General features: G+C 40.3%; 1 protein-coding gene across 3 annotated transcripts in view; it reads left to right on the top strand.

The window, feature by feature from the left end:
- CCDC6 (coiled-coil domain containing 6) overlaps positions 1-27,535 on the top strand; it is a 111,224-nt gene that overhangs the window by 42,580 nt on the left and 41,109 nt on the right. For all 3 annotated transcript variants that reach the window (XM_025435385.3, XM_025435383.3, XM_025435386.3), the window contains exons 2-3: positions 10,463-10,612; positions 25,329-25,457. In XM_025435385.3, the coding sequence (XP_025291170.1) occupies positions 10,463-10,612; positions 25,329-25,457 (279 nt within the window). The remainder of the gene's footprint in view (positions 1-10,462; positions 10,613-25,328; positions 25,458-27,535) is intronic.

Genomic DNA, 27,535 nt, shown 5'->3' with positions numbered 1-27,535 from the left:
ATTGCTTTTGGGGAAAGGATTGTTTGGGTATTTTGCTATACTGGGGTAGGGCCTTTAGAGTACTTTGAGTGTACTACCAATTTGGTAAGGAGATAAATAATTCTGTGAGGGAAGATGAGAAAATACCAAAGAAACTTGTGAAGAGTATGCCTTGAATTAACTCCATACTAAAGAAGGGGGAAAGAAACCTCCTTTATCCTACTCAAATAGGATGTTTTTGCTTTTATTATTTTTAAAGGAATCTCTACACCCAGCATGGGGCTTGAACTTAGAACCCTGAGATCAAGAGTCCTACACTCTTCCAATTGAGCCAGCCAGGCACCCCCTCACTTTTCTGTTACTTTTGACTGACTACAGACATTGTATAGCGAAGACTGAAATGAATAATACTATGACCAGAAATTAGTATGTCTCTTCTGTTGGGCCATCAATGTGAGACTGAGTCCGTCTAATCAGTTGTTGAACTGGATTTGAGTTTTGTTGGTGGTTGTTTATCATTTTTCCACAAGCTTCAAATCCCTCCAGTACCTTATATATAGAGTGGGGCCTGTGGCACTCCATTTTCCTTATGTTCTTGCTCTGCCTTCTCAGCTTTTAGCAAGTTCCAGGGCCTGGGCTACCATAATCTTCACGCCTTTGCCCTTTCTTGATTGAGCCTAGATCACCGTGATTGTTGCTCATTCCCAGGCTCCTTGTAGAGGAAGGTGGTTCTCTCATTCATCTGGCTAGTCTTGGATTTGTGTGCCTGGGCCATAGAGACACCATGTTCTCTGACTTGAATCTCTTCTGTGGGTCTTCAGGACAGAGTTTCCCGCCCTTTCCCCAGATGCTGTGGATCTTTGCTTGAGTCCTGGGGGAAGGACCCCCGTCCGGCCGCCTGGGTCCACACACACACAGACCAGTGCTGGTTTGGCGTCTGCCCTCTCTTGAAGCTGGGGCTCTTGGCCTGGGCCCTGGGGACTGAAGGGTTTGTTGTATCTCCCCGAGTGGCTTAAGCCACCCAGCTCCCTTTTAAAATTGAGATCTAATTCACATACCAGAACAGTCACTCTCTTTTTTTTTTTTTTTTAATTTTTATTTATTTATGATAGTCACATACAGAGAGAGAGAGGGGCAGAGACATAGGCAGAGGGAGAAGCAGGCTCCATGCACTGGGAGCCCGACGTGGGATTCGATCCCGGGTCTCCAGGATCACGCCCTGGGCCAAAGGCAGGCGCCAAACCGCTGCGCCACCCAGGGATCCCCACTCTTTTAAAATATACAATTCAGTTGTTTTTTGGTAAAATGAGGTAACAATCACCACAGTTTAATTACAGAGCATTTTTATCACCCCAGAAAGAAAGGTCAAACTTTTAGTAGTCATTTCTTATTTCCCCCACATTCAGCCCTCATCATCCACTAATGTACTTTCCATCCCTTTGGATTTGCCCCATTTGGACATTCCATGTGAGTGGAATCATACATTCTGTGGCCTTTTTTGTCTGGTTTCTTTTACTAGGAAGGATATTTTCAAAGTTCATCCATGCTGTACTGTCAGGACTTTATTTTTGTATGGCCATTTTGTTTCTGTTCATCAGCTGACGAACATTTGGGTTAGTGCCACTTTTAGGCCCTAATGATAATGCTTCTTGGGACATTTGTATACGAGGTTTTGCATGAAGAAAAGTTTTCGATTTTCTTGGGTATTTACCTAGGAGTGGTTTGAGTAGTATGGTGACTTGAGGTTCCCCTTTGGGAATCATCCAGACTGTGTTGTAAATGGTAGCAGCACTCTGCACTCCCACAGCAGTGTATGAGGGAATAGCTCGAGGTTTATAGTGAGTCTCTTTCTGTGTAGGGCAGGTTTCTTCCTGATATTCTTCGGGAGATCTGCCTCTTTTTGGCCCTTGTGCTTTAAGACAAATTTTAGAATCAGCTTGTCAGGTTTCTCAAAAAACCCCGTTGATATTTTAATTAAATTGCATTGAATTCATGGGCGATTAGGAAAGAATTGACATCTCTACAGTAGTAAATTTTGTATATCTATTCATGTATTTTTCTTCATTGAGTATATTTCAGTCCAGACTTCTTTTCTTCATAGAATCTTTGATATCTTTTGGCTGATGTATTCTTAGGTGCCTTAAAATTTTCATGACTGTATTAAATAATATCTTTTTGAAATGTGTGTTCTGTTTATGGCTGGTACATACAAAATCCATGGTCTTTATCTTTCTTTTAATTACTTGAATTTCCAGGAGAGTTTTATAGTTTCTTTTTTTCTTTTTTTTTTTAATTATTTATTTATTTAAGAGAGAGAGGATGTGTAGGAGCAGGAGGAGGGGCAAGGGGAAAGGGAAGATCCTCAAGCAGAGGATCCCTGCTGTGCATGGAGCCTGATGCGGGGCTGGATGCCAGGACCCTGAGATCATGATGTTAGCTGAAATCAGGAGTCAGATGCTTAACCGACTGAGCCACCCAGATGCCCCGAGTTTTATAGTTTTTAAATAATGCTGCCAATAATGATAGTTTTGTTTTCTCTTTACCAATTATCATACTTTGAATTTTTATCTATTTTTTCTGTGCTTGCTAGAACTTCCTAAAAATGTGTTTTGTTACAAAATCTGTTTAAGACAGATATTAATATAGCCTTGTATTCCCCCAGTTTGGGGGGTGGGTTATTGTTTGTATGGTGTATCTTTTTTCACCTCTGTACTTGAAACTTTTATATCTAATATGTTTTAGGCGTTGCTTCTCCACGCTCTCCCCAATCTCACAATCTGTCTAGGTTAGTCTACTTGTGTTTATTATGATTTACCTATATAGTTTCCTTCTTTCTACCATCTTTTTCTTTCTTTCAGACCTTTTTAAGTATTTTTTTCTACTGGTTTAGAATTTCTCCATTTCTATTCATTTACTAGTTATCCTTGAAATTTTACCTTGCACATTTAAAATATGAGGACCTTAAAATGTTTTAATTCTCACCATCCCCTTTGACTGACACTATTACTACTTAGTATTTTAGTGCTAGTTCAGTATTTTTGTTTCTGGATGATCTAGCGCAGCCACCAGCTCAGGAAAGAGCAAGTGAGTCCTGGCATCCTGCGGTGGCCACCTGCCCCACCCAGGCAGTCCCGAGGGGGCCCTGGCTGGGTTTGCCAACACTGTTACTGGATAAACTTGTTGCAAGAGAAGCCAGTAACTCAAGAGGGATTTGGAAAACAGAAAGGGAGAAATTTATTTTGGGTGCTGGCAGCGGTGGGGAGGTGGCAGGATCAACAAACCTTAACAACTGACCTCACACAAGGTAGACTCCTGGAGTTTGATTGGAGGGGTTCCAGAGGGGTCCTCAAGAGAGCCGGCAGGGAACACATGGTCATAGGTGGGGGTTGGTATTGGTGTAACCCATGATCCTGGGCAAGGAAGGAAATTTGGTGGGGTGTGGTCTTCTAGGCATACATTTCTAGTCTGGAGGTTGGAATGTTCACACACTACAGAACATCTTTAGTGCCTAAAGAAAGTGTGATAAATAAACACTCATTCTTAGAGCATGAGTTAAGTGGGCTTGTCTCTTTCTGGTTTTAAGGATTGGGGTCTGTTGTTGAACAAGAGAGCTCACTGACATTTTCATCTCACAGACTAGGTGTTATCTTTGTTGAGATTATCCTTCATTTTTATCAGTTTGTTTGCTCATCAGTTTTTTGTGCATTGTAGACATTTCTTCTGGAATAATCCATCCTGTAGACGCCTTCTAAGTGTAGGTCTATTGGTGATAAACTCAGTTTTGGTTTATGTTAGAAATGTGGTCTTTGTTTCTTTCTTCAAAGACAGTTTTTCTTGATATCCTAGTATAGTTTGCCAGTTGTTTTGTCTTAGAATTTTGAGAATATTCTGTTGTCTCCTTTACTTGTTGATGTTGGGAAGTGATTGTCAGTCTGTTTGTTTCTTTATGGATCATCTGCTTTTTCTTTAGACTTATTTTTAAGATTTTGTCTTAATGATGTACAGTTGGGTTAAAATGTGTCCAGGTACCAATTCTTGGTTGCTTTTTGTATCTATAGATTCACATCTTTCATTAGATTCTGGGAAATTCTCAGATGGTATTTCTGAGATACACCATTTGAAGCCGTCGTCTTCAAATGTTTTCTTCCTCTTAATCTTTAGTGAGGTGTATGTCAAATTTTTCATTTCCTTCCTGTCTCTATTGATATCCTTCCCATTTTCCATTTTCTTGTTTCTTTGGTCTACATTCTGGATTAATTCTTCTTTCTTTCAGTCTTTGCTATTCAGCTGTGTCAAATTTGCTATTGAAATACAAAATGCGTGATGAATTTAAACATTTCTTTCAAGAAGTTCTGTTTTCTTTTTCAAACCTGCCTGATCTATTTTCTTGTTGCTCATTCACCATGTTTTATTTCTTTTTAATGTTTCACCTAAAATTATTTTAGAGTTAATGAGAATTTGAATATCTGAAGCCTTTGCTGGTCCTGAAGGTGGGGTAGTTAGTGTGTACGTGTGGAATTGTAAGTAGATTGTTTCTGTTCATTTATTCATACGGTATTGTGTCCTTGGTGTGTGATTTTTTCTGTGGAAACCCGGCATAGGATCCTTCTACTTTTGATATAAACATTCAGTTTTGGTATTTCAGTTAATCATTTGTTGTTGGATATCTTTTCATGAGAGTAAGTGCAAACCATATATATATATTTTTTTGATGGTTCTGCTATGTGTTTCTATGGATGTGCCATAATTATGTCCTTTTCAACTTTTAGTTAAATGAGGGGAGGCTCCATAAGACTTCGCTCTTTTCTCATTAATCCGCCTTTACATGCTTCTTCCCAGGCCTTTTGGCAACCATCTTTTGAATGCTTCCTTATGCAAGATACTATGCTCAGCTTTCTGTGAATTATGTGGGTTTATCTTCACTCCAACCCAGAGGGAGGTACCATTACTTTCACTTTACAGAGGAGAAGGCAGTGATTCAGAGAGGTCACATCGCTTGTCGGGGTCACACTGCTGGAGGTGGGCATCTTGTGAAGAAGGCAGTCTGACACCAGAGTGGTAAAGACCTGTCTTTCACTGAAGCTGGTTTGACAGGTACAGCAGGTTGATGAAACTTGGTAGCTGTTGGAGTTAGTCTTAACCCTGAGATTCTCTGAGCATTTCTGGTCCTGCAAGTTAGGCTTTCTGGCTGTTTCTCTCTTGCCCTGCAGTCCTGCAAATGGCCTAGGTGTGGTATCTGGGGCAGAATAGCACAGTTGCAAGGGCTCACAATGATTCTTTTCTGATCCCTGTATACTCACACTCAGTAATTTGCTGGCAGTACTGGAATGGAATAAATAAGTGCTTTAATTTACTGATTATTAATTGTTTTTGCCATAAGCCTAGTGTGCAGTATGTATGGAGGAAACACAAAATAACCTAGCTCTTCCACAGACTACATGGAAAATTCTGATTCTCATGCATGTAATTGAAATCATGTCTCTAGTTCTTCTAATCAAAGAAATGAAGGTACTTAATGGGCTTATCTTCTGTGTCAGCTGCTGCCCACCCCTGTAGTATTGGTACTTAAATGTTAAACAGACCATGCAGGACCACAGTGGGCAGTGGTTTGTGTTCATAAACCCATTGGTATGACTGATGATCAGGAGACTTCCCCCAAGAGAAACCAGCCATCAGGCATGGGTTCTGTTGAACTCTGAGCATCTCTGTGGCCAGTGCACATATGCTGTGGTGAACCTAGTCAGTGACAGTGGAGAAAGCGCGGAGTTTCATTCACTTGCCTGGTTTCGTGTTAGGTGGTTCCTGCTACTGTAACAATTTGGTTTCTAATGCTATTTCAAACTGAGATGTTGAAATCATTAGAATATGGATTGTAAGTGACTAGACAACATAATAGTGAATTTAAATAATATATTTAAATAAATTCCTAAATGTAAATAATTAAAATAATAAATAGAGCTTGCCTGAACTCTTAAGCATTAGAGCTTCAAGGTAATCTTACTCTTATGATTTCTTTTGTTATTAAAACAAGTCAGCAATCAAAAGTAATTTTTAAAAACAAATGCCAGTGTGTTATCTTGGTGGTCACTCGTATCTTCTCTTGATTATATTTTTTACCTATGGCTGCTATCAAATATTGCCTGCTCTGGAAAACTTTTTTTTCCTTATGCTTGACAGATCATGAATTGCATCATCCTACATGATTTTGGTTTTGGCACTTGAATTTTCTCATCAGCAGTGAGTGCTGCTGTTGAGAGTTTTTGAATTCTTCTTTCTCCACCCACTGATCTTCAAAATACTGCTGGATTCACATTGGAATCTCCTGTCAAATTTGTGCCCTGGTCATCATAGCAGTGGGTCAGAGTGAGCTGTGTTGTCTTTATTCACAGAAAATAGTGCTCAGTTAGAATATGGTTGCCTAAATATGTGGTGACTCAGGAAACAATAATTTTTCTAAGAATTTGGCTGGTGTTTATTTTTGCCAGAGTACTTGGTAAATTTCTCCTGTCCTATTCCTATTACTGTCCCCCCCCTCTTTTTTTTAATGTTGGATTTTTGATAGGATGTGGAGAGATGGAGAGATGCTTTTTGCTCTAGTCCTCGTATTTATAGACCTCAGACGATTTCTGCTAGGGGAGGGGCAAAAATAGCTGATACTACTGAGTATGGTTATACCAGAGTCACTGAATTTCTGAACACAGCATCTAGAACATATTGAATATGCAAATACAATTATGGATATTTAAAAAAATCTTCCCCAGATTTACCAATCTTCAGCTCTACAGACATAGGCAGAACACAAGTTTTCCTCTTTCAAAGCATTCCTAATTTTTTGTTCACATTTTGAAGTTACAGTGAACCATGATTCATTTATTTAGCTTTTGAAATAATATTATTTTTTAGTTTGGATGTGTTTAGGTGTGCTGAAATTTTCAAGCATTTCAGATAAAAAGGGAACTAGATTGATCAAACTGATGAGATTTTTAAATGATAGCTTGTTTCATCTTTGCTCTGTCCACTTGTTTTTCTAACTGCCAGTGCTGGCAAATGGTGCCTGGGGCTGGCTTCTTTGCTCCTAGGGCCACTGTCGACCTGGCTCTTGGCTTCTTTTGGGGCGGGGGTGGGGGGTGGGAGGGATAAATTGGAATGATAATTTGCTTACAGCTTAAATAAAAGACTTGTCTTAGAGTTAGGGGAAAAAAGGCCAGGACTAAGACTGAAATTGGGCCCGTGATGCACATGGCCTGGGAGAAAGCTGTGGGGGGCCGGATGAGGGGAGTAGCTTTGTGTGGCGCTCAGTTCAGAGTCTGATAATCAAGTTTAGCCCTGGTTGTCAGTACACTCTGTCTAATCTTTTAGGAAATTTTCTCTGAGGCTATATTGGATGCAGAATCTTATCTTTTGTCCTCGTTTGTGTGCTAATTCCTACAATGATCTGTGACCAGTTAGCAAAAGGGTGAACTAGGTTTAACATTTTGGGGACCTGGAATTTTGTCCTCCCAGTGGTTTTCCTCTGGATGTCACATTCCGCTGGAGGCAGAATAACAAACAGCCCCGGGTTCAAACTAAAAAGTGGCAAAAACTTCAGCTAAAGGAGGCCTTTTATGAAGCCTGTGTGAGGGCCTGTTCACCCCTGCTGAAGTTAGAGAGGCTTTGACAAGCTTCCACAGAGCAGTTCCGCGTGTTATTCAGGGGTCCTGAGAGCGGCATTTTCCATTAATGGGCTTTGCCTAGAATTAAGTGGCTATTCTAAAATGGTGAATAATTTTGTTCGCTAAAGCCTCAGCCTCTCACGAGCAGTGATGTGTCACTTACTTGGGAAGGCACTTCAGAGCAGATCTGGTGCTCTTCAGTGCCTCCCCGCCCCCATCCTTTTAAAATTTTTCTTGTTTTCTCTGGGAAGAATTGCAAAGGAAACCAGGTGCTCCGCGAAATACAAACCCTGCTAATTATCAGAGTGCTTTTTCTTAATCGAGGTATAATTCACATATGATAAAATCCGCCCTCTTAAAGTGTACACCTCATTGATTTTTAGTATATGCACAAGGTTGTGTAAACCGTTAGCACTAATTTCAGAACATTTTTATCACCCCAAAAAGAAATCCTGGACTCATTAGCAGTCAGTCCCCATCTCTCACACTCCCCCTTCCCCCACTCACCCCCGCCCCCCCCAGCCCCTGGCAACCACAAATCTACTTTTTATCGCAGAGTTCTGTTTTATATTACACTGAAATCTGTTGTCCCTGTAACTTAATGGTTCGATGAAGGGGGAGGCAGGGGTGGAAGCTACATGAACAAACACTTAGGGCTTATCCCTTATTTCCAGCTTCTTGCTTCCACACCCCAGTGCAAAGGGGAGGGTGTTCTGCTGAGCCTGAGTCTGGCTTTCTTGACTGCTTGTGATCAAATATACAACTTGTCTAAAATTCCGAGTGTGAGGCAACGTGAAAGAAGTTGAGTCTGGCTGGACAATGAAAATAATTTATGGCAATCACCCCTTTGAATAATTAAGTGCAGAATCACTGGCAGAAGCATTACAGCCCCTCTCTACCTTTCTGTTCTGTAACTTTTAGAATAATCAGAAATCAAATCATGTAGGACGTTGTCAGTCAAAACCAGAAAAACAAGTAGCTTGAACAGATTGCGGGCTTGGATATATGTGTCAAGTGTGCCTCCATAAATACTTTGGATTCCTGCCCGTTGCACTAGGATGACACCTGGAAGTCTGTGGGTTTTAAAGGGGAGCCGTGGAATCTTTGACAGTGGGGAGGGGAAGCACTGCCCCTCAGCAGGTTATCTGGACCCCTGGGGGGAGTTCAGCACTAGGAAGGGCTAACAAAATCTCATGTGTGAGGGAGCCACTGAAGAAGCCTAGGGACCTCTCCCTGGGTGCTCTTGCATGGAAATACAAGTTTATTTGCTGAGATGTGTTCCTACGTGCTCAGTTTTCCTTGCTTATCCCAAATGGTTTCTTAAAGAATGGGAGTGCTGGACCTTCTCCCAAAGTTTCTGCCTTTTGTGTAGCTCTGTTTTTCAATTGAAGTACTACATGGGGGTGGGGGGCCTGGGTGGCTCAGTGGTTAAGTGTCTGCCTTGGCCTCAGGTCATGATCCTGGGGTCCTGGGATTGAGTCTTGCATCGGGCTCCCTCCTCAGCTAGGGTGGGGGCCTCTGCTTCTGCCTCTTCCACTCCCAGGTACTATACAGGGCTCTCTTTTGTAGAATTGCTTGACAAGCAGTTCTGAGGACTGGTGTCCTTCCTTCTGGCCACAGAGGTAGAGAGCACAGAGGACAGACTCCCCAGAAACCATGGCTGTGAGGGTGCGGGCCCTGGGGAGCTAGAATTAGGTACAGAAATCTAAACCTCTGGACTTGGGAGTGCTGGTCAGAGGTTTTACAGCAAGGTGGTAATTATTTAGTGCTGGTGCCCTTTTGTCTCCTGCCCTCTGGCTTTAGTATTATTATTATTATAAGTGACAGGTGCTAGAGGCTTGGAATTGATGGAGCTCTTTCTGCCTCAGCTTGGCTGATAAAACAGGAGTGCATTACTTGGGATGAGTGCATCAAAATGATGCAGTTTAAAAAAGTGCTTTGAGTAGAGTTGAAACAAGTTTCCTCTTTCTGAAAAAGATTAATTTCCTTCAAGGATGGTTAGGTTTTTCTGTTTATTCTGTTAAAACGTAGGTTGGTGGGGGAAGCTACAGAAGAATATTTTCATCTCCATTGAATTATCCTGACCCTCTTTTCTTCTGTTTTTAAAATTCAGTAATGGCTGTCCTTGCCCTCACCTCCAAAAGATTCCCAGTGGGAAGTTAATAAAGTAAAAAATAAGCCTTTTCATCCACCCTTACTTTTCACTGGTTGGATTCCTGCTACCTCAATTCTTTTTAGCTGCTTGGTATATTTCCTTACAATGACTATTCATTGAGCATGGAAACAAATCCCTGTATATCTGCATTGATTTTAAAATTGCATATTCAAACCCTTTCAGTAACATCCTAAAGAGGTGACATGATTTTACTTTCTCTGCTTCAGTAAAACATGTTGTCCATATATTTTAACTATAAACCTTTGGGATATAGTGACTTGCAGAGAATTACAATGAATTGATGACCATATCCCAGAATTGGACCTGTCTCCCATATGAAGGGTCTCTGTAGTCTAGTGATTGACTTGGGATTGATTAAAAGAATTGTAAAACAATCTTTATTAATATCTTTGAAGCATCACTTTAAGAAGAGGAGCCATCCGTAGTACAGGGGCCCTTTGGGGAAAAAGCCAGATTTGCTTTTAGGGTTGCTATTCAGTCCTTCTGGTTTATGTATCTTAGTGTGCATTGGTTCACAGTTAAAAATAGAAATCTCATTAAAATGGGTGCCCTCTCTGTAAATAAGAACTATTTCAATTATAAATTTCCTGTTTCTTTAACATATTGTTGCTGTTTTTGTTCCTCTCTTTAATTTTTTTTTTTTCCCCTTAAACAGCAAGCCAGGGCTGAGCAAGAGGAAGAATTCATCAGTAATACTTTATTCAAGAAAATCCAGGCTTTGCAGAAGGAGAAAGAAACCCTTGCTGTAAATTATGAGAAGGAAGAAGAGTTCCTCACTAATGAGCTCTCCAGAAAATTGATGCAGGTAAATTTATCTTTTCTTCCCTTACATCTTCCCTGCCTGTTTTCCTCTTTAGGAAAAAATGACTTTGATAGAGCACTTTGCTTGAAACATTTGCTGATGAGGTTGTAGCTAAAGTCCTTTGAAGATTAAAAATACCAGGTAAAGATGGCAGCGATGTAATACTAAAGACTGGCTCTGAGACTCATCTGCTTAGATAAGGGAAGATATTTTATACTGTGAGCACCTCACCAAGTTGCTGATGAGCCTGAAGCCTTAGCACAGGAGTAATTGCTATATGTAGTGTTTTGGAAATATGAGGATTAACACTAAATGTGGTACTTTTTCCTTCTTCTACATTGAATCTATAATGAACGCATAAACATTTTTGCAGCAGAATTGGGTCTTTTGCACTAAAGTATGAGGATATAAAGTGAAATGTCAATTTGGGATGAAAATAGTAGGTATCTATGATCTGTCGTTAAAATTACATCCAATATGGTGTGTTCAGATAAGTGGAGTAATATGTTCCTAAACAAATATCAGACAGCTATTACAGCTTTTTTAATAATAAATTTATTTTTTTATTGGTGTTCAATTTGCTAACATACAGAATAACACCCAGTGCTCATCCCGTCAAGTAGCTATTACAGCTTAATGTTAATCACTAATAGTTCATAGAACACACAACGCAAAACATACAGGAAGGTTTGATTTTTCTAATTCAGAGGCTCCTTTTTTTCCCCTCAAAGCTTACTAGTAAATTACAAAAATTAGAATTCGTTTTAGGGCCAATAATTTGTGGGTCATGTAATACGAACTTTAGAATAAGTAGGATATTAAGTTTTCATTATATGCCACAGCTTGTCCGAGATCATGGGCAGGTATAGAATTATGCCAGGAGGAGGACGAGTGATTCCACTTCATCTGGTGACTAAGAAAAGTAGATGTGTTTCCTCTTCTCTTCCGTTCAGGGACATCACTAACCATCCCATTCATTGACTTGATTGAAGAATACATTTTAGTGAGGTTATAATAAAAGGATACTTGAGACTTAAAAAAAAAAAAAAACTTTCTAAATCCTTTTCTTATCTTCCAACATAGACAGTCCTTAAGAGAAGGCCAGAAGCTCTGGGATAGAACTTTAGGGTTAAAACCATACGGTAGTCCAGACAACTGGGATCCCATCTTTTTTTCATTCTCATTTTCCTAACTAATTACCAAATAAAGATACTATTCCTCTCTTGCAGAAAATTTGATTTAGATGGTGGCTGTTGAAATGTGAAGAATAGAGGTAGCCAGGCATTATTGTCCAGCAGAGATTTATGGTAGAATTTTTGTGTGGAAATGCTTTATTGACTCATGTGCATTCTGATTTAGAGGGAAAAAAGGGGAGAAGGTTAGTTTGACCTTTGAGTCTCTCTCACTTTGGCAGTACCAGACTGCTTATTCTGCATGCTACTTCTAGAACTATAGGGATGCAGTTATGGTTTGTTTTTCTGGGTTCAGAGTGTAATCAGGTGGTATAATTTTTAGCCCTGCAAGAAACATTGTTTGTTTTCAGCTTAAATGGTTGTTAGTATTTAGAATCTTTTACCAAATTATTTATAAAAGCTGCCCAAGCTAGATCATGCTAGCTAGCTAGATCATGCTCCTTTTCTCTGTAAAGACTCATCTTCATTGTGAGTGGTTGCATAGTTTATTATAACCCACCTTTCCCCAAAGACACTAATGTCCTTTAAAATAAGACACTAAATAACATAAGAGCCATGTACAATAGAAAAGGAAGTGAATTACAATAATACATGACATAAGAATGTTTGCACTTAAAAATTTTAGTTCTGAACATCCTACAAATAAAGCTGTAACCTAGAGAAATATAGTGATTTTTTCATAATTGTTATATCTGAAAAAATAATAGTTTTACTTCATCAGGAGGAAAATATTTTCATATATTAAAAACTGAAGGACATGTTGGATTTTTCTTAAGAGATTGAAGAAGGTACGAAGTGAACAATGCAATAAATTGTTTTTTTTTTGTTTGTTTTTATAATAAATTGTTTTTGCCAAAAGTAGTATATAATATGTAGGAATAGTGTCCACGCAGCCAAGTCCTAGGTTTGCCCTCTGTGAAAACAAAGGATATCATATTAAGGGGTGATTGTGCTGTTGGGAGAGCTCTTGGCGAGGCCAGCTCATTCATGGTCTGACGTGCAGAACCTGGACAAATGAATGGTTAGGATGTCTCTGAGACAACCTCTCACAAATCCCAGCTGTATACATTTATACAGACATACACATATACATGCATACGTTGTAGCAAAATATACATAAAATTTTCCGTTCCAGCCAGTTTTAAGTGTGTAATTCAGTGACATAAAGCATACTGCTGTGCAACCACCACCATGCATTCATCCCCAGGACTTCTTGAAAACCAAAGTCTGTCCCCATTAAACAGTCACTCATCCCCCCTCCTGGTTCTTAGGCTCTTGAAAGGAGATGATGTCAGGGAGTTTGAGGCTGAGATCTCTGGCAAGTTCTAGAGCTACGTCTGTTCTGTGGTATGATAGGTGGTCTTTCACTTCAGACATCAGGTGTCACAACATGCCCTTTTGTGCAGAATACCCTGGCAGCCCTCCTGTGTTTTGGGCTGGTTGGAGAGCTGGGACAGCTGCGAGGAAGAAGGGCTGCCGCCACCCTGTGGTGCTCACCCCCTAGGCTTGCCTTAAGGACTTCAACCAGTCCTTTGTGGAAGGCTCATGTTTTCTGCCACCCAGTGTGGAAGAATGGATCTCCATCTGGAGACTTTTAGAGTAATTGGTACCAATAGACTTTTCTAATTGTGTAATCACTTTAATATGGCTCTCTAGGATGGTGCTTCTAGATCGAAGAGAAACCTCATGCAGGTGTCCCTGATAGACAAATGAGTGAATTGACTGCTCACCATGAAAATGTTTGGTTAGCATTTTCACCCAAAGGCCATTGGGAGGCTACATGTGGAACAATTTTGGTTTTGTCACCACACTTTCACTGTTGTCTCTCATAGTGATTGGACAATGCTTTTATGTGCATTTCAAAAGAATTCTTTGGGTCCGAGAACAAATTAAGATTATTGCTGTGGAGGAAACATTTCCTATCCCATCTGCCATGACAGAACTGGTATCTAATACCTTTAAAAACAGAAGTTTATTTAAGTGTGGATGAAAGGAAGTCCTTTTGTCTTAGAAGATCCTGTTCAGGAGGTAGCTCAAATATTTTCAAATATGTTAATCAGCACTGAAACACACAAAAAGCATGCTTTCTCTCTTGCTTTTGTGTGTGTGTGTATATATATTAGGTAGCCAGAAAATTATACTTTGGTTTTATGAAAACTTGTCTGAAAAATCTGCATCCTTTTGAGCCATGGGCTTGATTATCTGATTAACATCTGTCTTATTGGGATCCCTGGGTGGCACAGCGGTTTGGCCCCTGCCTTTGGCCCGGGGCGCGATCCTGGAGACCCAGGATCGAATCCCACATCGGGCTCCCGGTGCATGGAGCCTGCTTCTCCCTCTGCCTGTGTCTCTGCCTCTCTCTCTCTCTGTAACTATCATAAATAAATAAAAATTTAAAAAAAATTAAAAAAAAAAATCTGTCTTATTTTTTTTTTTAACAACTGTCTTAAAAAGAACCTTCTAGTACTTTTGTAAGTCCAGCACAAGCCTGCATCAGAGCTAAATTCAGCTCCAGAATGCCTCAGAGAAGTTGTATTTAACCGTAATTTATAATTAAAATTTACAAGAAATATTTTGTAAGCAAAGTCTTAATCAGCTTTTTTTGTTAAGATTTTAAAATTTATTTATTCATGAGAGACACAGAGAGGCAGAGACATAGGCAGAGGGAGAAGTAGGCAGCCTGTGGGGAGCCTGATGTAAAACTCCATCTCAGGACCTGGGGATCATGACCAGTCTCAACCACTGAGCCACCCAGGCACCCTCTTAATCAATTTTTGATATATAACATCTACGTTAGGAAATATGTTTAAAAGTCTATTTTCCAAAACATTAGTTGTAGTTATACTTGGGTGCTAAGTTTATGGGTATGTTAATTTTCTTATATCCCTTTCCTTTGGTAAAAGAAACATGCATTGTTTTTGTAATTGGATAGTGTCTTATTTTCTAAAAAGGAAATTTTAAAAAATTCTAATACCTGTTTTGTCCTTACCTTTTGAAACCTTCTGTGTCCCTGTCTTTTGGAACATAGATTCTACTATCATAGTTGTATCATAGTTTTTTATTTTTTTTTTAATTTCAACATTTATTAGGCAATGATATTAAGGAATTCTTAACCACTTTTTTTTAGGTGTGTAAAGTTTTGTGATTATGTCTTTAAGAGCCCTTTTCTTGGAGAGATGCATTCTGAAATACTTAAATAACCCAATGTCTGAGATCTGCTCTCAGATAACACAGGAGGGCGCAGGTGGGTTGTGGGTAACTGGTGGTGAAAGCCGTGAACAGAATCCACGGGGTTCACTGGTGACCCCTACTGTATGTCCGGAATTCTTCTTAATTCAGTATCGTAGAGACTCGGCAAGGTCTGAGCTCCTGCTTCTACTTTCGGTACAACCCTAGACTTCTCCCCAGTTCGAGGAGCGCTCATGTCTGAGTTGTCCCAGCTCCCCACAAAAACAAGAGCAGGAGAGGTTCCAGGAAGGAGAAATGCTCCAATGGGGCGGGGTAGGGTCCCGCCGGCAGCTTCCCTGCTCAGTGGCTCAGCGACTTGCGGCCTTTGTGCATGCGGGGAAGGATGACCTGGACGCGGCTGGCTGCTCAGGCGCCGGATCCAGCCGTGTTTGTGCTTGCGTTTGATGTTGCTCGGCTGATACTCGTTGCCACGCGCCTTACCCCCGGTTCTGCTGTTTGTCATGGATCTCCGTGCACAGAAGCCCACTGCAGACTTGGACGCATTTGTAGGTGATAGAAGATACTGGGATGCTCAGATCATTAAGTAGTATCAGAAGGCTCTAATGACTAGCTTACCTGTCTTGTCAGTCTTGATATGATTTATTCCACTGGTCCTCAGTCTTAATTTTTTTTTTTTTTTAAATAATGGCTAACTCCTCTGTTCATTACCAATCATTAGTACCAGCTGAAAGACCTGACATCACTGAGATTGATAGTGGTTTTAGCAATTGTGGATTTTTTTTCACTTGGCTTTTATGTAAGACTGATGCATCAAGTTTACTTCCTGCTCTTTGGGAAGTCCTGTTCTTGTCTGCAATCTTCTCTCAGCCAATACTGCTGCCAAGAGTTAATGAATACTTTTTCTTTTTTTAAAACCCTGGAACAGGACTGAGATAAGAAAGGTATTGAGTATTACATATATGTCTGAATCTTTTCAATCTAATCCAACTTTTAAATTTTAGACCTTAAAATAAAAAATAGGTCAATAGTTTTGTACTTTGATTCACATTTGAAACTGGATCTGATCCTCAGAATATAATACCACTATAGCTATAATAGAAATTATTATGTCCTTATGGGAGGGCACATTCTTATTGGTGATTCAAAATATCTAAGAATAAAAGTCATCTTCTGGATATCTTGTTTAGTGCCAGGGTTTTATTGTTATTGACTGGGTCCCTGAGATTAGAATGTGTTCTGGAATGCACATAGTTGATGTTTCCTTGCATCCAGGGAAAGGTGATGAACAGAGAGGGCAGGAAGGAAGTTAAGGGCAGATGCCACTGCGGAAGCTGTCACTACCAAATGACTTACAGCCACGTAGTGTAGGAGGACGTCGTGCAATGGCATTATTCTTCCCCCTCTGTTGGCATGGGAATAAAACCGAGAGGTAGATTTTGAGTAAGTCCTTATTCATCTAGACAAAGGTATCCTGCTTCATTTACCCTTTCCTTCTCCTCCCCTCAATTCTGGAGTAGTTTCTCCTTCCAGTTCCATCTTAATGGATATGGCTTTCTGGAGTGGGTGCTGCCCCGACCCCAGAAGGGCTGTGTCTCTGGGTAGTAGGCATGCCCACAGACATAAGAAGTGAGCATAGAGTGTCAGGCCCCCTGTTCTCAAGCATGTGCACGAGAATCTGAGGCTGCCTTTGACCCTGACTTTGCTCAGTCCCGGGGAGGCCATGCAATGATTTTGTTTGTGTAGGCAGCAACATCACATGTCCCAGCAATAAATATGAATGAAACTCTCTAGTTAATTTTAAATGCACCTAGGCTAGGATGCTATTGCATCCATTCAGATGAAAACTGTTTCTACCCTCCTGTGACAGAGGAGAAGACACCTTGAAGTATGTTCTTCATTAAGGTAGCCAGAGCAGTGGCCCTCTTGCCTTTTTTAAGGTCTATTAATGCTGGTCTGAAAAATTTGCTATTACCTATAGCTTACAAAACAGTTGGGTCAGAGGGTATGTATGTGAGTGTGTTGTTTTTATTACAAATTATCTGCACCTCTGCTTTGTTCTTTGTTTCTTTTCATGGAACAAGGGGCTTGCTTATACATTGTGTTCCCAATACATCTGCAGGGGGCTCGTGGGATGTTTTTAATGCATTTTAAATGATACAGCCTCCAGAGGCCAAATTATGAGCCAGAATTTTCCTGTTTAGTAGCCTGCCAAAAATCTCTGTCCAACCTAATTTGCATTATGATTAGAAAACACAATAAACTTGATGCAGTTGTTGAGTCTTCAGAAATCATGGAGTTTCCTTCCAAGTGTGCATATGTGTGTTGACATTAGGGCTGGATTGGATGTACCAGTACGGGCTCCCAAAAATGTCAGAGCAAGGGCAAAGGGGCTCCCAAAAATGTCAGAGCAAGGGCAAAGGCTTTCAAGCTTCCTGTGCTAGAGAAAAGAAAATGCTTATTAAGAAAATGAGAGAAAATACCTTTACAGTAGTGTCCTGTGTTTATTGGGGAAAAAAACCCCACCCTATAAGTAGATTTCTGAGGGAGAAGCACTGAAACCAGAGAGGACAAGAAGGTAACTAGTGGGATCATGCTTCCATGCTGGGGAACCAGCAGAGAGGTCAATGTGGTTCGAATGCTGGACGAAGAGGAGTAACAGATGAGATTGGGAGGTAATGGGTTTGGGGGTTTGGTGGCCAGCATGCGGATCACGTAGAGCCTTTGAGCCATGGTCAGGAGTTTGACTTTCACTCTGAGATGGAAGCCACAGGAGGGGGGTGGCAGGCAAGAAAGGGATTTGAGCAAATTAATGAAGTGATCTTGCTTTGATTGCTATGTCAAGAAGAGATTATGAAGTGGAGGCCACGGTGGGTTCTAGATGGTCTATTAGAAGGCTAATCCATAGTCCACACCAAGAAATGGAGTGGGTTGTTCTAGGATGTAGTAGTGAAGATGGTGACCATTGGATCCTAGGTGCATTTTGAAGAAATATCCTTTTAGAATTTAAGGATGAATTAGAAGTAGGTTTGAGCCAAAGAGAGGATCAAGAAAGACTTTGAGGTTTTGGTTTCAATGACTAGAATAGTTACCATCATGTAAGATGGGAAAGGTAATAAGTCAGGTAGACTTACAGTGAGAAGCTCAGAAGTTCAGTTGAGATGTCTAGACATCCACATGGAAATTACAGATAGGCAGCAGGATAGAAATTCTCCCAAACGAGACTTTCGGGAGAGTTGTCCTTAATTAATGCCTAGAGAAGAGCAAGTACATATCATTGTAAATCACATAAAGAAAATGCAAGGACAAGCTACAGGGTGGGAAAAAGATATTTGTAACCTATATAACCAACACAAAACTACAAATCAATAAGAAAAGTGGACAGTCCCAAAGAAAAATGGATATAGACTTGACCAGACTCTTCACATAAGCACATAGCCAAATGAGCAATAAACAAATGAACAAGTACACATTGAAAGGCGAAATAAACCACAAGTCTTCTCTATGCTGTCAGGAAACAGAAATGGTTGCAATTGCTTAGAACAATTTGGCATTACCTAATGATACTGGAAATATTCACTGTCTGTGACTCAGCAGTTCCACTCCTGGATTGATTTCACAGTGGGTGCACATGTGCACCAGATGTATAGAAGAATGTTTTTTGTGACATTGTTCGTAATAGTAAAAAAACAAAAACAAAAAAACCCGAAATGACCAAAATACCCATTGTCCATAGAGTGAATAAATTGTATTGTGCTCATCCAATGGGATATTATAAGGCAATAAAAATATTGTTAGACTCAGTAATGTGGGTGAATGAAATCACAAGTTAATTTAGCAGAGGGTGCTAAATAAAAGGCAAAAAAAATGCAAAACTAAAGTTTAGAAATATATAGGCAAGAACAGTTTATTTTAAAAGAAAGAATGCAAAGAATTCTTACTGTAAGAAAGAATCAGGAGAGCGATTACCTCTCAGGGATGGAGGGCTGTGATCTGGAAGGGACACACCAGGCTTCGGGGGAGCAGGCAATGTTCTGTTTCTTGATTGGGTGCTGGTTTCCTGAGGGTACTACGTATGTAGTATTGGGACCCTTTATACTTGCCTAGTTGTTTCGTTTTATCCTGAGACTTTTAATCTAGGAAACAGTATGAAGGAAGTGAGGCTTTTATCATCTTTCCAGTCAGTATTTGCCCAGACAAGGTATTTTCTACATCATCTGGAGTGGAATTCAGTACATCCTAGTCACTGCTGTTCATGGAACTTATAATCCTGTAAGGGTAATCGAGAATGTACACGGTTGCTCACATCCGGGGGAAAGACAAAGGCAGAGACCTGAGTTTATATCCTAGATCTACCCCTCCTCAGCTGTGTGACTTGGAGCAGGTACTTGACTTTCTAAGCTATGGTTTTATTTTTTGCAAAAGGCAGATGGTAGTATCTGCCACAGAGTTATGGAGGTAAAATGCTTGGTACATAGTAACTAGTGCCTTGAAGTGTTAGCTGCTTTTGGAAGTAAGTGATGATAGAATATGAAACACCATGAACTAGACATTATAATGCACGGAAAGTACAGTGTGCTCATCACAGCTTAAAGGGAGGAGGGCATGTGGGAAGGCGCTGTGAAAGATGTTTTCCCAGCCATCCCCACACCTTCAGTAGGTTGGAGGGAGGGATTCCGGCACTGTACCAGAGGGTACAGCCTGACCAGGGTGGTGGGGGTGTGCAGCTACTTGTGCTACAGTGTTCTCATGTGACTGGCAAAGCTTGCCATGTAAGGCCCTGGGCCAGAGTGGTCTCCACAGGTGTTTGCCTCGCATGATGGGTTTCAGTTTTTTAAATTTATTTTTTAGGGAAAGAGTCTTTAGAGGAAGACATGAACTTGGCCTTTAACCACAGTTCCAGCCACTCCCTGTACCTAGGCCCATCCCTTCTTTGCTAGATGTCTGGACCCTGAAGGAATTTATGTTTGCAAACCTTAGACTCTCACTTCGGCAGAGTGTGAAATATCATGAGGAGAGCATGGGAAACTTGCATAGGGACTGAATCGTGGAAGGACTGGAATGTTATGCCAGTGATGTTGTACCTTTTCAGGGAATAGGGAGTCATTGAAGGGTTTTGAGTGGCTTCCTGAGGTATTAGGGTTTGTGGATGATCTACATTGGATCTGAGGAGATGTTTTGGCAGTGGCCCAGGGACGAAGAATGAAAGACTTGAACTAGATTGGGGCCGTGAGCACAGGAAGAAGAGGGTGGTTTGACAGCTGTTAGAGAGGCTGATTTAATGCCAATTGGTAACTGATGAGATGTGAGGTGTTGATTGAGAATGATGGTACCAGTAACAGAAGGGGTTTGGAGGTGGAAATAAGTGTGGGCCCAAGAGGCATTTAGTGGTGACATAATGCATTTGAAGTAGGAGGCTGACTTTCTGCTCAGGCTGCTCAGTAGAGTGGTTGAAAACTTGGTTCATAAAAGACTCAATGCTGTGAGAGATAGTTTTGAACTTTTTTACAAAGCTTATAAGAATAACATGATAAATTGTTTTTGACAACCTACTGACTCAGTGTAGTTACTGCCCTATGGTGCTCTCTACTTAGTCTGGTGCAGATAGTTCTAGTGGCTATCTATCTATTGGTGGCTGTCAGTAAACCCAGGATGTTGGTTGCAGGACTGGGTAGTAAGTACACAGAGAGAAATATTTAGCATGGATTGGTGAGAACCGGGGAGGGAGCATCTCGGGCTTACTCAGAAGTTGCATTAAAAGCTGGGTCCTGGGGCTAGTGGCTGGAAGGCTTGCCTCACTTGGCATTGGCTAGATGACAACAAACCCAGGCTTGCACACACACTTCATCCAGACTGGAATTTGGCAAACCTACTGCATTCTGGGTGGGAGGCCTGGCTCAACAGCCAGCCTACCCGTGCACCTGTGGTGATTTTCTCAGGTGAACAGTTTTCAGGCTCTCTACCTGCTAGAGAGGATTTTGTCCAGAATAAAAGGCATTCAGTGAGGAGTTCTTTTTTATTGTATTTTATTTTTAAATATTTTATTTATTTATTCCTGAGAGACTCAGAGGCAGAGACATAGGCATTAGGGAGCCTGATGCGGGACCTGATCCCAGGACCCTAGAATCTCGCCCTGAGCCGAAGGCAGATGCTCAACCACTGAGCCATAAGTAAGGAGTTCTTGAATCACTTATATAGGAGGCATGGTTCACAGAAGTGGCTCCAGAAAGCCTTTGTAAATTATAAAAAAGATGGCATTTATGTGTGATTGAGTTATGCTTAAGCCTAGCCTGTTTTAGGTCAAAATAATGTTATACTTGTATTTTTTAATTGGCTGGACCTTTGCATTTGGGCTCAGTATATAGTGAGTAGATATAGTAACAAAATGCTCAAGTTTAAGTCCTTAGAATTTTAGAGGTTTGGGAAGCCTAGGTGGCCCAGTGGGTGAGCATCTGTCTTCAGCTCAGGGTGTGATCCCGGGATCCGAGATCGAGTCCCACATCAGGCTCCTTGCAGGGAGTCTGCTTCTCCCTCTGCCTGTCTCTGCCTCTCTCTCTCTGTGTCTCTCAGGAATAAAAAATAATAAAATCTTAAAAAAAAAAAAGAATTTTATAGATTTACAGTTTGTATCTTTGCTAATGGCTTTCTCAGTTATGTTGATTTTTTTTTATTAATACTGAATCCTAAGGAGCAAACCTTTATTCATATAAACCTAATTCCATTTGCTGCTGATTATCTGTTATATAACATAGTTTCCATCCTACAGGGTTTTTTTTTTTAATGTTAATATATTGCAAGAGTAGGAGTTATAAAACTGTTTCATAATCTTTGTGATTGACTTTATAAAGTATATTTATAGAAAAATCTGATTAAAAATTTTTAATCTACCTAATAATTTTGCTTTGGATATATTTAAGGCAAACACATGAATTTATTTCAAATGTATTAATAAAATTTGCTTGACTTTTCAGTGTGAATGATTTTTTTTTGTTCTAGTTCAAAATCACTGACCTTGGAAGATTTAAAATAAATCATAAAGTGTTAGGACCTTTGATTAGAACTTTAAAATCATGCCTTGAGTTTTATGCCCACCTTGAAGATGCCACTGAAACTGGAGTTTTTTTCTGATAGCAGGTTTTGTGTTGGCCTATAAGCCAGGCTCCATTTAGAGTGTTCGTGGTGTCATGAACTATGTCTTTAACATGGGCAGGTGGATTCAGGAGGTCATCTCAAGCCCTGTTGGAGCTGAATGGCTTGAATTTACATGGTATCTGTTTAAAACAAACAATTTCTGGATTTTTGTTGGGTAAATTCTGTGGTCGGTGAGTTACTCAGGATCCCTCCCTTGCTCTGCTACCTGCTTATCGCTCATCTTAATTCTCTTATGATTTTGAAGGGAGGGATGTTTCTGTATATCTGTGGTTCTCTTTGTATTGATGGTTTCTTTGTTCCAAGGAAGAACCCTGTTTTCTACTCAGAAACTCCATGCTCTGCTCTGAAATTGCCTGTCACCTGAGAGATGTCAGAACAAAGCAGGCAGCAGAGCTGTTTGTTCCCACTCTGTCTTTTGGGGATGGCGAACACTGTGAATCTTCGGCAAACAGTCTCAGGATGGCTTGATCTTTTCCAAATGGGTTGGTGTAACCCAGGGACCTTACTTGAGTTATGGTAACAACAGATTTACCATCAAATTCTCCTTAGGGTATAGCTCTTGAGAGGAAAAAGCCTCTTAAAATCGAGAGCTTTTATGGCTTTTATTATTAGTTTAATCTGTATTCTAAAGGAAGTACCTAATCAGATATTGACAATATAGACCATCTGTCTAAATAGGAATATTTTCCTGTAAACCAATGACAGCCTTACCTTTTCTCAGATTAATATTCTGTGACAAATGCAGCTTCATGGGCCAGACATTTTTCAGCATTAGATTGAATCCTTTATTGTTTTCATTTACTTCAGGGCAGAAGAATAATGCTAAAAAAACAAAAAAGGGGGGGGTGTTCTTTCAAATAAAATGGCAGCAATTGAAAACATATTGGAGGAAAACAACTAATATTTTTTTTAAAAACTTGGCAAAGAATTTAAAGGTTTCAAGACTAGAGTTCATTTTTCTAAAACCAATAGATAACATTTAAGCTTAGTGTCCATAAACTGTTTTAGGGCAAGGATAATGTCTTCACTAGTGATGTCACCTATGTCTAAGGTGGGGCCTATAGAGAGAAGACACACAAGTCATGTTCATAGAATAAAAATGTTAGGTGGAGACTTGTATGCTTTGCTGTTTTTTCCCCCATGAGTGATATTTGTCCCATCGGGGTCTTTTGTCTAAAATGCCAAGAGCTCTTCTTGTTCTCTATCCATTTCTCTTATTTCTTTTAATTACTGCTTGATCTTGCAGAACCTGAGTTTTAAAGAGCCAGCTAAAAATAGACTTGTCACTGTAAGCACCACCTCGCATCTGCTTTTTTCCTGGGTCCCTGCAAGGTTGACCGGCTTTTTTTGGAGTTGCACATCAGAAGCAGTTGGAGGAAAACAAGCATCTGTTTAGTCAACGTTTCCAGTGTTAGAAGACTATGTCAGATTAAAAAAAATTTTTTTTAACCAAGTATGTGCTTACAGAGCATTGGAATTGTGTCCAGTGTGGAGAGGTTTCGGTGCAGCATTTTGAGGTTGCTCAGGGCCAGCTAATCTTTCTGTTGCCCATCATACCATATACAGGATTTACAAAGAGACAGCATCCTCCAGGCGAGCATGCATGGCTTACTGGTTTCTGGTTGATCATTTTAAACACCAAGGATGCAGTGACCATTGGAGGAGTCTGAACTTGATTCCTCTTAGGTTTGCTCAGGATCCAGTGGAGAACCCTGGCTTGGTGTTCAGAGTAGGAGGTGGGTCCCAGACTCTGCTGCCTTCCAGCTGAATTATCTTGGTCCAGTCACTTGTTTTGTCACATATAAAATGGGGGTGACCATGCCTGCCTAATGCATATGAAGATTGTGGTACACAGTGTTTCCCTGAAGAAATGGTTTTGAAGGTAAAATTAGGGAGCAGTGTCAGCTTAGACCCCTACATAAAACTGTGTTTCCTTGTTTTTAATAGCTTTTACTTAACCTCTCCTTGATTTTGAAAATATTGGACCCTGTTGGTATCATTCTATCCAACCTCTGCTATGGATCAACACAACCTCCCAATTGAGAATGTTAGAGATAATGCATAGTTCTTATTGAGAACCCCAGTTGTCATATGTCTGATGGAATTCCTTTATTCCTTTTTTGATTTCAATGGTTGGAGTACGTTTTTAAAAAAACTTTTCAATGACACCGTAACTCTGTCTTTTACTTGTATAAATAAGAAGTCTCCTCCCCCCCACCTTGGTTTTTAGGAAAGATGTAGGAGGTGTGATGTATGGTTTCATTATAGAAAGATAATTAATTATACTGATTTTTGCCAAAGAATGCTTGTTAGTATATTGGGAGGTAGCATTCGGAATAATTTACTAAGTATACTTTGTGATTGTGACATCTCTTCCTTTTTTACACACACATTATATAAATCTGAGTAAATGAATTCATTTAGTAAAAACTAACTGTAAAATTTCTATTTTTAATTTAATTTTTATGATAGTATATAAAATTTGAGAAGTACCACAGGGTATGTGTATATATATGTTGGTGTGTGTGTGTGTGTGTGTGTGTGTATATGTATATAGATGTATGTATAAATGTGTATGTATGTGCATATGGTGTATGTGTGTGTGTATATTGAAAAGCAAGCTTCCTTCCTTACCTTATTCCCTGCCTTCCCATTTCCTCCCTACAGAGGCAAGTTCTTACGAGTTTTTTTTTTTTTAAGATTTTATCTACCTATTCATGAGAAAGAGAGAGAGAGGCAGAGACACAGGCAGAGGGAGAAGCAGGCTCCATGCAGGGAACCCAATGTGGGACTTGATCCCAGGACCCCAGAATCACACCCTGAGCCGAAGGCAGACGCTTTAACCACTGAGCCACCCAAGCATCCCTCTTACGAGTTTTTAAAAACAGAAATCTGTGTTTCATCACGGTTTGATGCTGAGGTTTGTCTGCCCTGCCATTTTCAGCCTTTTGGCTCAGGTCAAAGGTGCCCATGTGTGTGTGCTATAATTTTTGGTTTTAAGTTAGAGGAACTGAGGAACAGGCTCCTCACAGTTACACTTGGCAATCAGCAGAAACAAGGATTGTAACTTCTGTGTTGATACCTCTTACTCAGTGTAACCAGCTCTTAGAGCCTGTGTTTCCCTGGCTTGTGAGTATCTAGATTTTCACGTGTGTGTGTGTGTGTGTGTGTGTTTTTCCATTTTCCAGTTGCAGCATGAGAAAGCTGAGCTAGAACAGCATCTGGAACAGGAGCAGGAATTCCAGGTCAACAAACTGATGAAGAAAATTAAAAAACTGGAGAATGATACCATTTCTAAGCAGCTTACATTAGAACAGGTAAGAATCTCTAGTTCTCTCCATATACTTTTTTCTCCTATAATCAACATGTTCTTTTAGGTCTTCAGACAGCCTGAGGAATATAAGTGAAAAATACCTTCCAGCTGTTTCTTCCCACAGTTGGAGACTTCATTTCTAAAGTAAGTGTCAACTGATCTGCAGAGCACCTGCTCTCTCTCACACACTTTCTCTGTTTTTAATCCCAATTAATAAAGTTTTTGGAGATATGTTGTGATGTACTGATTCACAGGCAGGAAATGTCAGGTTCCCTTTACAAAGGGCGAACAGTGTGTATGTAACCACAGGATGGGTTCTGTGAAGGTTCCTGAGATAGTGTTGGCATGGACTAAAACCTTTCTCAGGAGTTCTTCAGAACAAACAATTCACATTTTTCTTTGAATTATTAGCAGTATTATTAGCAATTATTACCAGTATTATTTGAACCATATCTTTTCGATTTGTTGATATGGATGTGGAGTCATAGACCCGATTGCTTATCCTGGTTCAGCCACTAATTAGTTGTATGACCTTGCATTAACTTCTCTGGACCCAAGTTTTCCATTTGTAAACAGAGAAGGACAAACAAATCAGTCATGGGAAGCTCTCCAAAAGGTGGAGATTAATAATGTCCATCTGTCCCTATGTCTGTTGCCCTTGGCAGACATTTGTGTTTGAGCATGGGCCTTGCCTGGAGAGTCCAGACTGGTCCTTGTGCTCCTTCGACACACACAGAACTGTGGGCAGCCACCATAAGCCCATCTAAGTTGGTATGTCAGACAAAAGTAATTGTTATCCCTAGCCTAGGTACTCCCTAATGCTTTTTTCTCCTTCCTGATGCTTTCCCTCCTGCCCCTCCCAAATGCTTTATTACTTTCCCTAAGATAAATTATAAGAAGCTGACCATCATGTACTGTGATCTGGCTTCCATGTAAAATTCAGTGTATTGATGAAGATCTAGCTCTTTGTAAGTTTGACCCTGATTGCCAATTCGATGGTTTGGCTACCTTTGATGTAAAGTGGTCTGGTTTATCTCAACGTGAGAGTCTTTCTGTATGTCTCAGTCCGTGCTGACTGGTTTGGAAATCACTCCCAAGGCTGTTATGGTTTCATTATTGTCCCTGAGAATGAAATGATGTGAATTTCAGGTTTGAGAGGAGGTCAGGGTTGGTTTTAACCTAACTGACTTCCGTTTTCCATGTTTTTCTTGAATCTCCGTATATCAAAGAAAGGAATGTCACTGAGTTCTCTAAGACTGTGAATAATGGTCCTAAAAACATTTCTCTGTCCCTTCCAGGTAAAAGAAAGTTCCATTTTCAAAGGTTGACTTTTTTTTTTTAAGATTTTATTTATTTATTTGAAAGAGAATATGAGTGAGGGGGAGAGGGAGAGGCAGATACAGACTCCCCATTGAGCAGGGAGCTGGATACAGGACTCATCCCAGGACCCTAGGACCATGACCTGAACCAAAAACAGATGCTTAACTGAGCCACCCAGGCATCCCAAAGGTTGGCTATTTTATACATATCCAGAGTAATCTATACTTAACATTTATCTTCGAAATTCAGATGCAGTATCTAAATTAAGAAAACTCCTATCACACAGTTTAAAAACACTTTGTTCCAAAGTTCACCTGCTTAATTCCTAAGATAGACAATAACCAGTTCCATTCAAGTTAAAACTTTGAAGATTCTTGTTTAAGTTCCTGACACATCAAATATTTGTTATTGGTATTTCTTAATCAAGAGCTCACCAAGTGACCAAGTCAGATGTGCATGGTGGTTGGTGTGAGAACTTCACTTGGTCACGGCCTTCCTGGTGATGGCTGTCAATAATTGACACAGCTTCTCTCTTGCATTTGTTCAGAAGCTCCGAAGGGGATCCTGGGACTGGGGCTGTGGCCACAAGGTGGAGGTAGTGGCCTGGCGTCTGAGAGAGGAAGGTCTGATCTCAGAGTCCATGGGGGAGAGGAAATGGGTTGTTGTACCATCTTAAGACTCCTTGGGGACTTTAGTAACTGAAACCCTTTAAAATGATGTCCAAGGCATACATTCTCACCAGGTTAATGACAGAGTGCACTC

Source organism: Canis lupus, chromosome 4 (genome assembly GCF_003254725.2).
Source record: "Canis lupus dingo isolate Sandy chromosome 4, ASM325472v2, whole genome shotgun sequence".
NCBI classification, from domain to species: domain Eukaryota; kingdom Metazoa; phylum Chordata; class Mammalia; order Carnivora; family Canidae; genus Canis; species Canis lupus.
The sequence above is the reverse complement of the archived record's forward strand: the minus strand, read 5'-3'. Positions and strand labels throughout refer to the sequence as shown.